Source organism: Brassica oleracea, chromosome C8, assembly GCF_000695525.1.
Source record: "Brassica oleracea var. oleracea cultivar TO1000 chromosome C8, BOL, whole genome shotgun sequence".
Taxonomy (NCBI): domain Eukaryota; kingdom Viridiplantae; phylum Streptophyta; class Magnoliopsida; order Brassicales; family Brassicaceae; genus Brassica; species Brassica oleracea.
The window spans coordinates 29868594-29880805 of NC_027755.1; the positions used below are offsets into that span (position 1 = coordinate 29868594).

Genomic DNA, 12212 nt, shown 5'->3' on the forward strand with positions numbered 1-12212 from the left:
ATTTCCATTTCATATTTTATGTTAGTTTTTGCAAAAGAAGTGTCTAAAATATGTGTGGTTTTTAAGAATGTTTGGGTGTCGAGGGATTATATATGTTAAATTTATAATGTTTAATTTTGATGGTTGTATCGATATTAAGAAACTGCAGGGTATAACATATTATATAGGTTGGATGAGGTTTACGTAATTTTTTGGTTGTATGTTTTTTTATAATTCTAGATCCATAATTGACATTTGTTCATGTTTTTAACGTGTTTTGATTTTTAGTTGTAGTTAAATATGTTTTAAGATATTATGCGTCAATTATTATTTTGTGTTTTTTTTTTATTTATGGTATCATATTTTTATGTTGAAATTGTTTATGTGATGAGATTCACCTTCAATATGGTTGATTAATTTTTTTATACGATCCTTGAAATATAGTTTGAATAGATATATGTTCAGTTATTTTCTGTGGTGTCAATTGTTTTATTATTCTTATTTTATTTTAGATTATTCATGCAAGAGAGCCTTGAAAGACTTGAAAGCACCAATTTCAGACGTCAGATTCCGCAAGAAGATTAATAAGATACGAAACCTTTCACTTCACTCAAATTAATAAATTTTTTCTAAGAGATATACATACTTATTGTTCATTATTTTTAGGGAAAATTGGCAATATAGAACAACTAAACTAAGGTATTGTCCCCTTAGAACAAAATCAACTTTTGTCACTTTTGGACATTCACTACTCTTTTTGTATATAAAAATTCATATCAATTTTTTTAGAATGCAAAAAAATCTGGAAAATTGTATATTTGATGTAGATAATCAACTGCATATAAGAAAAATAAATTTGGATTCAAAAAATGTTTGAATAGTAATTTCAAAAATTGGGTAAAGGTGTTAGAAAATCAGATCTACCATCTACGGAGATTTAGAATATATAATCTAACAAAGACATAGTGATCTAACAGTAGTAATATGCGCAATACACCGAAAACATTAGCAACTACTAGGGAAGAATATAAAATCCTCATTCCCTCTATGCTCTACGTAACTGGTAGATTTGATGCGCTACAAAAACTAATTAATCTACTAAAGTAGGAAATGCATTATTCGAATTGTCTTTTTGTCTACACCGGTGGTATACAATATTCTACCAGGCCTTCTAATTTCTAAACAGATAGAATGCAAATTCTACCTAATAAAATTACAAAATCCGAAAATCTAGCCAAAAACGGTTAGTAAATATTCAGTAAATCTTTTAAATGTTTTTAATTTCCTTTTTTAAGTTTTTTTCCTAAAATCTTGTCTTCTTCTTCAACATACCACGATTTCTGAAATTCAACGTGGAAGTTTTCTTCATCTTTTAGTTCTTCCAAACTTTTGTCATTATAAAATATGAAGATTAACATATATGCTTCATGTGGTTTGTGGAAATCGTCGATGAACAATGGATGGGGATTTCTTTCTGATGAAGAAAAAGGAGGCATGTTACTTACTTTGGACACAAGTTCAAGCTTTGAACACCTAAAGGCTATGGTGTGTGAAGACTTTGGAATTGATGTAAGCATGGTCAATATAGAGCTGAGTTATTTACCTTCCGATTTGATCAATAGCATCTACTCACCCCCTGTTATCATCACCAGTGATCGGCAAGTTAGAAATTTTCTTAACGTCTACAGGTGTTGTTAATCTTATCAATCTGAGTCTATAGGTGTTGTTAATCTTATCAATCTGAGTCTCAGCTCCTTCTTCAAGAATGCGTTTTGGAAACTGATAAGCCATTCCTATAAAACATGAAATCATAAACTTCAACTCGCTAGCCATTCCTTTAAGGACATACAAACACAATTCCAAAGTAAATATAACTCAATCTCACAATCAAACTATTAGACATTCAAAAATAGCACCTAACAATCACAATCAACTAGCATATGTGTTTTTCTCTACACGCATGGTCCAAACACGGCAAAGAAACAGAGACAAATCAATTGATCACATTAACAACATGTAAAATCGATCTATTTACATGTCAAACTAATTAGCCTTTTCAAGTCTATTAGGAATTGAGAACTATAAACGTGAATCGAATCGAATTTTGTTTTAAAACGTGAATCGAACTCAACAACAAACTACAATCAACTCAAACACAAACTAAAAATCAAAACCGTAAATGTGAATCGAATTGTGTTTTCAATCAAAGCAATCTCTATCTACTACATGCAAAACCATAAAACGAACAAAATAAAGAAAAATAATAAAGGGGATTTCCAAACCCTAACCTTCAATTTTTGGGAACCGAGATGAAGCAAGAGAAAAAGAAGAACAATGTGAATCTAATCGTGACGACGATTTCAAAGGAAAGACGAAGAGATGTGACGAGGAAGGAAGGACGAAGAGATGTGACGACGGCGGAGATAACAGAGGTTAGACGAAGAGATGTGACGATGAAAGAAGGAGGACGACGGAGAGATGGGACGACGATTTCAACCTCTCCGACAGACTTAGACGGCCAGCTCAAGACGGTGGCGACGGCGAACGAAATCGCATCTTCTTCAATTGAGAAGGAGTCAGAGACGAGGAAGGAAGGACGATACAATTGTGTTTTTTTATAAAACTTTTACTCCTTTTACTTTCTATTTCATTAAAGCAAATTTTTTTTTATGGTAACTACATGTTAAAGAAAAGGACAAAACAGGGTATTCACTATTGTTTATTCTATAGGGACAAAGATTTATGATTTAATACTAAGGGGACAAATCTATAGTTATTTTGCCAATTTTCCCTTATTTTTAACTGCAACCTATCCATGAAAACTTTAGTACCCTAAAATCAAAGTACAAAAAGTATAGAAAACTTGATCTCTCGTAAAAAAAACTTACAACTTCACCAGTAACAAAATTCCCAAAAGTTCCATCACCAACTTCTTTTGACAAAATTATACTCAATTTTATTGATAGTTAAGTGTAAGTTTCTAGCCATAATCAACCTCAAGATGATGATATGTTCAGACAACCCATACCTATCACTCACCAGAGGTCCACACTTTAACCTCGAATTATTGTTTCTGAATCTATACACGAATAGGACTTCAATAGAAGTCCTTACAAAATACAGTAATTCTAGAAAAAGATGTTGCAGATTTGCCAACCATACTCTGTACCTAGCAACTGACATTCTTAGACACCTCCCACATCATCTTAATATGACCACAGAAACATCAAGCATATTTTAACATATTTTCTCTCTTTTTTTTTCACATGCTCCATGCAGTCTAAAAAACAGCCTTCAACCGTACCCATTTTCTAGACCAAAGATAATTTACTTGTTCAGTCATCATGATTCCTTTACGTTTCACCAACAATAATAATCAAAAACAATATCCATAACATCTTCTACTTGCAGACTCCACCAAAAATCCAGATGTAGATAAATCTTTGGCAACATCTTTAGAAGGTTTTCCACCAAGACCTTCACCCTTAAATGCGCGCCTAATAACTTCAACAGATGATGATCTAGAATCAGGAGATGGTACCTGTACATATATACTGGATCTGCAGAAGATGAAAAGAGCTGTTTAATGCTTTAATAAGAAATTTTCGAGTTTGGATCCTGGAGACGGTTTGGTATAAAACTCTCTTTGGCCTATTTCTTAGCATATCTCCTCTTCTTGACTTATCTAGTCTTATTATTGCCTTCAAATTTCAGTTTCTATACAAAACAATCAACATAGTCAATCTTTGCAGGTGAGAAAAACTCTTCAGTTAAAAAAAAAAATCAACATAGTCAAAAAGCTGCATGTAATTATTACATGATAAGGTCGGTTTGAATAATTTTCGGCAATGCCACAATTTGAGCTAGGAAGATTTTGGATCAAGTTAAAACTTGCCAATCCCTTGATTAGAATTTTGTATAGAAGATATATGCCATCTTAGTCTAGATATGTAAATAATTTCAAGTTTCTGAGACCACCAATTGTGTAGTCAACGATAAGAACAACACTATCAGCCTGGATTAAAATAAGTGTGGGGAACGATGATCCGTTTATCCTGCCCCAATTATGTTCTGGTTTTGTAAGGTTTTGTCGTAGATGGGGCTGCTGGTTTGTTGTTGAGTGCGATTTCGAACTAAAATACCATTAGCGAAAGAATATTGTAAGATATTATTGTTTCTCACTCAATATTAAGATCGTAGAATTTAAACATGTACCTTTTCGAGTTGATATGCAACACATGCAGCTGCAGCTCATGATATTATGCTTTCTCTTTGATCTCGCGTTGAAACCGTTTCTTGTAACATAGGTTGTAGTAGTGATGAGGAGATACAGTCCGGCTTATTACAGTCCTCCGAGGAGAGGATATGATGGTCGAGGCAGACTCCTCGACGTTGTTATGGTAGTGGACGCAAGGGATCTAGCTCTGGAAGTCTATTGGTAGGGAAATTGAAGAGTAAAAAATGGACTCATTTATTAAGTTATGGATGTTAAAAGCGGATGAAAATGATAATTGTATCTCCGGGCTTAATCCATGCTACTACTAGGGCTCCTTCTCTTCCTAAAAGTTTTTTTGGCTTTTTCAATTGCCTTTGAAAACTGTAAGGGACTAATCTCATCGATACTAATAAGAGCCACATACGTATTTTGTCAAAGACAGTACCACTATCTGATTCTGATGAATTCCCTTCTTCATTCCACAAAACACCCTAATAAAGGGAGAAGAAAGAAACTGAAGGAAGAGTTTACTAAGAGGCAGTAGAGAAAAGGCCGTGATGGAGTTGATTTAATTCACCCAGTTTTGGCGAAAACGCAAAATGAATCAGCTTAAATCTGAGAGAAGATCCCGTCCAGTGATGGTTCTCACAGGCAAGCAACAGTTATTACAAACATATGCCTTCATTCCACAAACTTCAAAAACATGTTCATTTCTTTATTTGGTTTCATGATAAATCTCTTTCTAGTTTGCTCCCAAGATAACACATACTGTAATGATAATCAATCACTCGGAAACAGGTAAACAATGCAGAAAATTAAACCAAAGTGGGACTGTAGCCACAATGCCAGACCAATCGACAGTCCCACAAATCTTGTCTCCAGCTCTATCCAGTGAGACCAACATACACTGAACATTCTTGGTAACTTCATTTACATCCCACAAGCCGTCGTCGTCAGTTGGGATAATGTAGTTAAAAACCACAAGCCTTCCGTCGTGATATTCCGACATCCCCTTCACACGTGAGAGAACCAGGTCCTTCCCATCAGGACCGACCAATCTTCTCCACACATTAATCTTGGTATCAAACCACATCAACCCAGCCCGGGTAAAGAAAGCAAAGAGAACATCCTCCACCACACACACGCTATGCGCCATATCAGTGAACCTCTCCATACGAACCATCCGTTCTCCTTCTTCACCTCCTCTCGGATTGTACACATTAGTCTCCTCGTACTCCACCATATAAACCTTCCCCTCCACCGTGGCACTACACCGTGAAATCTTACGCACCTTCTCCACCCCCGCAAGCTCCCAACTCTCCGTCTCGGGATCGAAAACTTCAACTGGCATCTCTTCGTTAAACTCTCCGCCTCCCATCACGTATATCTTCCCGTCGATTACGCCCACGGCTGCTGTGCGACCTACTCGAGGCACGCACATGCTTGGTCCCTGAGTCATGTTTCCAGAGCGTGTATCAAGGATCCATAGATCCGTGGAAGGCTCTCTAGATCCGCCGATGAAGAAGACGTTTGAACCCACTGCGACGGTTGAAGAACCGTAACTAGGATGAGAAGGGAAGGGAGTTGGGTTCAGAAGTAACCCATGCTCCGCCTCGTTGAGAGTAAACCAGTGGAAGGATGAGTTGTCGTCTCCGTCGTCTTCTTCGAAACATACATGGAGGGAGGTCTTGGGGAGGGTGGATCGCAAGAGGTTGAGCTCAGGAGAGCGAACATGGGACCTTAGGTCTTTTGAGACCCATGAGATGTTTAGGTGATACATCCTTGGAACACGGACCAAGCATCTTAAAACGATATCGTCAGGCAGGGAAGAAAGAGACGGCTGCGGAGGAGGATGGGACATTGTTTCAACAGGAGAGACTGAAAAGGTTGGTGATGAATCCGGACAGAGCGTGCTTTATAAAAATTTATTACGTTACTTTTTTGGGTTTAGGTTATTGATTCAGAGATGGACGGCATTTATAAAAAAATATTACGTTACTTTTGAAAACCTTAATTTCAAAAACAAATGCTATAGAATCAAGTCATCAACGTTAATCAATAACAAGATTTCAACAAAAGTCTGTATTGAGTTTTGTCTTAATTCCAATATGGTCTCTTGAAATTGACCCGTAATTGTGGCTTTGATAAGATCTTGACCCAAAAAAAAAAAACAAAAAGATCTCACTTTTATTTTAATTGTAACTTCTCAAAGCTGATTTTGCGGGGTATGTATTAATGTAATAGATTTTTAGTGACAGGATTTATTTCCAATTACAAGATGCATTTTGGCAAAAAAAAAAGAAAAGACTAACACTGTTCATATCATAACACTAAATATTAAACATTATTTTTTATTTAATAATATAGTTAAAACTAATATTATTTATTAATTTAAATTAATAAATAAAAATAATCTATAAATTATTTAAAAACAATATATAAAATATTTATTGGGTTATGGAAAGCTGATAAAAAATGATAGTTGTATCTCCGGCCTAATCCATGCTACTACGTTTGCTTCTTCACTTCCTACAGTTTTTTTGTTTTTTGTTTTAAGTTGCATTTTCAATCTATAGGGGTCTAATCTCATAAGCTCTGTATTTAGTAATGTTTTTAAGAGAACTAACTAGCTCTTTATTTCGTAAATGGTCTTTGTACTAGAAGAAGCCGCCAAGGACAATACCAGTATTACGATTCTGATGCATTCCACAAAATAATCCAAAGTTAAAGACTCTTGTAACTTTGTAGGAATTTTGTCATCATTGACTTGAAACTCAGGTTAAACTAATATCACTATCTTCCTCCGTGTGTGTAGTTATCAATCATGTGAAACTCAATTTAGATTAACAGAAGATGGTTTCACAAAAAAAAAAAAAAATTAACAGAAGATGACAACAATCCTGAGGAACAAACAAGATAAATAGAAGTCCAAATTGATTTGGTTGGTGAACAAAACAATCATGAGCCAGAAGGTCGAACCACACTATATACTCTCCAGCACTTATCATTACCCTCGCGGTAAGACCGAGCTTGTCCTCAAGCTCGAAAGTGGGGTAATCTCGCAATATCCCTCACCCGAAGCCATGTCTTCTCATGGGTCGGTAAGCCCTTCCATTGAACCAAGGCCTCAAGATGACCTTCAGCATCATAACGAGTGCCTTGTATACGTTCTGGCTGCAGGATAAACTCTTCATTCTCCTCCAACATCTCCAGTAAAGCAGTCACCTCATGACTCTTCCCCAGTACCGGTTTCAGTTGGGACACGTGAAACACATGGTGAATCTTACTCTCAGCAGGGAGCTGCAAACGATAAGCCATTGTGCCTACTCTCTCCAGTACGGTAAACGGTCAGTAATACTTCGTAGCTAACTTCTGACAAAATGTCTTGCTCACAGATGTTTGCTGATAAGGTCTAAGCTTAAGAAACACCGAAGAACCCACCTCAAACTCCAAATCTCTCCTTTTCTTATCTGCATTGTTTTTCATTTGTTCTTGAGCTTTGAGTAAATGTGTTTTCGCATCCCTCAAAATAGCATCACGGGATTTCATCATATCTTCTAGCTCTCCATTAGTTGTTGATCCTTCTTCAAACCACAACAGACTAGGAGGATCTCGGCCATAAACCATTTTAAATGGCGTAGTTCGAGTAGCGGTATGATATGATGAATTGTACCAGAACTCCTCCCAAGCCAAATATTTGTGCCACTGTTTAGGATGAGAACTGGTAAAGCAACGTAGATAGGCTTCTAAGCATCTGTTGAGGACTTCAGTCTGACCATCACTCTCAGGATGATACGCTGTACTGAACTTCAATGTAGTACCAGCTAATCGAAAGCACTCTTTCCAGAATTTGCTTAAGAAGATCCTATCACTATCGGAAATAATCGAAGTTGGATAGCCATGCAACTGTACGATCTCTTTTACAAACATTTCTGCAACCACCGTGGCTGTAAAAGGATGACGGAGACTGAGGAAGTGAGCATACTTGCTCAGTCGATCTACCACAACAAAGATTATTTTAACACCTTCAGACTTTGGGAGACCTTCAATATCCATGGAAATCTCTGACCATATCGAAGTGGGTAATTCGATAGATTGAAGTCATCCAGCAGGTCTCAATGTTGAGTATTTGTGCTTCTGACAGACTAAACATTCGGCCACATACTTCTTGACATCCTCCTTCATCTTAGGCCAATAAAAGATCTGCTGAATACGTTCAATGGTTTTGAGAATTCCGGAATGACCCCCATGACTCCATCATGATATTCTCGAAGGATCTGTTGAATAAACTGAGAAGTTCTTGACTAGAACAACCTTCCTTTGTAGAATAACCTTCCTGCAACAACTGTATATCCCATTTTAGGCATTGTCTCCAATATTACTTCCTTAATCATTCGCTGAATATCTTCATTTGCATCCAATTCATCGAAGATACTCTACATTTGGAGTGATGAAGAGACTGTTAATGCACAGCACACCGTCAACGTTCATTTGTCGATCAATCATCACTCGTGAAAGTCCATCTGCCACTTTATTTTCCACACCAGCTTTGTACATAATCTCGAACTCATACCCCAATAATTTGGTCAACCACTTCTGATAATCCAGTGAGATATCGCGTTGATCCAAAAGAAATTTTAGACTCTTTTGATCTGTGTGTACAATAAATTTCTTCCCCATCAAATAATGCTTCCATTTTTGTACCGCCATGACTATAGCGATCAACTCCCTCTAACAAATTGGTTTAAGTTGCTCTCTATCAGATAGACCTTTTGTGAAATAAGCATTAGGTTTCTGTAGTTGCATCAAGACCGCTCCCAAATCATAACCTGATGCATCCGATTCCACCACGAAAGGAATATTAAAGTCCGGAAGTGAGAGAACTGGAGCTGTAATCATGGCTTTCTTCAAACTTTCAAACGCCTTTTGAGATAAACCCGTCCATTCAAAATTTCCAGACTTGAGAAGATCTGTCAAAGGACGAGCAATGACCACATACCCCTTTACGTAGTTACGGTAATACCCTGTCAGACCCAAGAAGCTTTGCAACTCTTTCACTGATCGTGGTGTTGGCCAGTTCTGCATAGCTGCAATCTTACTTGGATCTGTTGCAACACATGCAGCTGAGATAACATGGCCCAAATATTCAACTTGTTCTTGGCCAAACATACATTTCTTCTGGTTGGCAAAGAGTTGATGTTGAATGAGCTTCTGAATCACGATCGTGAGATGTGTAGAATGGTCTTCTACTGACTTGTTGTACACCAGAATGTCATCAAAGAAGACTAGTACAAACGTTAGGAGAAACAATTTGAATATCTCATTCATCAGAGCTTGAAACATTGCTGGAGCATTACTCAGTCCAAACGGCATGACCACAAACTCATATTGTCCTTGATGTGTTCTAAAAGTTGTCTTCTCAATATCAGCCTCTTCCATTCGGATCTGATGGTAACCTGATCGTAGATCCAACTTAGAGAAGATGACTACACCATTCAACTCATCCAGTAACTGATCAATTACCGGAATAGGAAACTTGTCTGGTATCGTCGCTTTATTTACTGCTCTATTCCCTAACACGCTTCATGAAATACCCGTACCCACCAAAATTGTGAAGTTATTGTGAGCTGATGTTTCAATATGTGTTTTCTCAACAATGTCCTGTGATATGAAATTGTGCGTAGCACCACTGTCGATCAACACTATTACTGAAGTTTTTCCAATTTTACCACGGATCTTTGTTGTTGTAGGAGACAACCATCCAAAAAATAAATGTAAAGATATTTCCATCACTTCTGTACTATCTATTCCCTAACACGCTTCATGAAATTCCTCTTCTATCAATTCCAACTCACAGTCTTGAGCAGCCACCATCACTTGCAACTGCTTATTCTTACAAAGATGTGTCTTTGACCATCGTTCAGGGCACTTGAAGCATAAACCATTCTTCCGCTTATAGTCGTATTCGGCATATGAAAGTTTGATAGGATGATTACTCTTCTCATTCACCCTCGGCTGTGCTTGCTTCTGTACTTGTTTTTGTCCTGTGTCAGCATTCATTTGCTTTGGTTTCCACGATTGTGACACATATGTTGAAGAAGGTTTGCTTGTACTGTTACTTATTTGTCTTTCACTCTTTTGATCTTGAGACTTCATCACGGTAAGCAGTCTACAAAACTCACTATCTTCCATCTTCAGTATCGCTTCAATATGCTTTGGTAGAGTGTGAGGTTCCTTCAACTTAATAACCTCTTTTAACTCTTGCTTCAACCCATTGTAGAAATATCAATTAAGTTCTCCTCAGCCACCCGCACTTGTGATGCTAGTTCTTGAAACTCTTTAATGTATTCTGCCACTGAACCATGTTGTTGAATGCCAAACAATTGTTTCCCAGGAGTCTTCTCAAATGAATCAGCGAAACGTGATAATAGCTTCTCTTGAACTCACCCCAATCCCTGAACGGCCTGAACTCTAATTCATAGTTGAACCAACACAGTGCATCCTCTGCTAAACTCAATGAAACCAGTTCCATCTTATAACCCTCACTGCTCTGAGTCACTCGAAAGTATCGCTCTGCCCTCACGATCCAATCAAAAGGATTATGTCCCAAAAACGTAGGCATCTCCAATTTTTTGTATAAACCTTTTCTATTCTCATCAGTACGATCTAACTGTCGATAACCTAACTCAGTGTCACCCCGGTTACGTTCCAGATTAGTATTTTGTACCTGAACTGGCTGATGGATTCTCGATTGAATCTGACTTGGTCCGCTTGACTTAGTGTGAGTTGTGTGATGTTGATTTTGCTGCAGAGACGCGATAAGAGATTGCATCGATGCCTCCAATCGATCGATCTTTGCATCGGAAGCCTTCATCGAAGCTTGAATCGAGTGCGTATTCGTTTGAGATGTTGCGACGATCGTGTTCATGCGTTCATCCAAACAATCGATCTTCCGGTTCAGTTCGCCACCGTTGTATCTAGAATCTCGATTCGTTGCGCCAATTCACCGAGCTGCTGCTCCACCGCCGCGACTGATCTCGTCGTCATCGTCGGGATAGCGTAATCCGATCTGCTCACCGCACCAAATGATAGAGCACAAGATATTGTATTCGTATTTCTTCCTCAAACGTACAATACTCAGTCTGTAAAATACAAACTAAGCCCAATCTCAAAAGCAATTGCTTAAGAGCCCAACGTACAAATCAGATACAAGCCACCTTACAAATGAATACAGCTCACAATATTTATACTACTCCAAATGCTCTTCAACTCTAACGGTTTAGTAACAAACTCCTGCCACAGCCGTTATGATCTTTAGCTTCAATGATCACTCATCGTCCTTCTCATGTTGATCCGCAGATCTTCTTGCCTTCCCCTCTCTTATCTTCTTTCTGTAATATACTCTCCAGCACTTATTAGATACATTCCGGCTGGTAAGACATTGGACATAGAGGGACTTCTTGTGGAGGATGGATCGCAACCTGTTGAGCTAACGAGGGATTTTAGGTGTTTTGAGACCCAAGAGAGGTTTAGGTGATAGCTTCTTGGGAGGCGGGCCAAGCATGGCAATGACGAAAGAGACGGCGGCGGTGGAGGATGGATGGGTGGTGTGTTGTGCCGGTGGACATTTTGTTGCGTTGAGGTTGGTTCAATCGTTTTCCAAACGGCACTTTGTAGCATTTTTGGCGAAAAGTAAAAAGTATTTAGAAATTTCGTAAGATATGAGTTTTAGTCACCCAATCGGTAGTGTGAAGAAGTTACGCTCTACCGAATGAAATCATTATTCTGTTTCAGATATTTTTTCCAGATCCTCAGTAATAGTATTGTTCAAGTCTTGTAATTGGTTAAATGCTTTATTCATTATAGGTGAGTCCTCTTATAAATAATTTTATTGCCAATATGAAAGTAAATCTGGATGAACTCAAAACTCTGACACTTGTGAATTTCAAATTTGATTTGTTTTATTGATACTAGTACTTGGACCCTGCGGAGAAAAGTTAATATTAAGTTTTCAATA

At 37.7% G+C, this 12212-nt stretch overlaps 1 protein-coding gene across 1 annotated transcript; it reads right to left on the minus strand.

Moving 5' to 3' along the window:
* Window positions 1–4889: 4889 nt before the first annotated feature.
* On the minus strand, window positions 4890–6111 carry LOC106310153 (F-box/kelch-repeat protein At2g22050-like). Its single transcript, XM_013747363.1, has one exon. It carries the CDS (start codon window positions 6054–6056, stop codon window positions 4980–4982), a length of 1077 nt encoding a protein of 358 aa, XP_013602817.1. The 5' UTR covers window positions 6057–6111; the 3' UTR covers window positions 4890–4979.
* Window positions 6112–12212: the final 6101 nt, after the last annotated feature.

Excerpts from the sequence above, each read along its gene's own strand:
- LOC106310153 (XM_013747363.1), bottom strand. The coding sequence starts at position 6,056 with ATGTCCCATCCTCCTCCGCAGCCGTCTCTTTCTTCCCTGCCTGACGAT.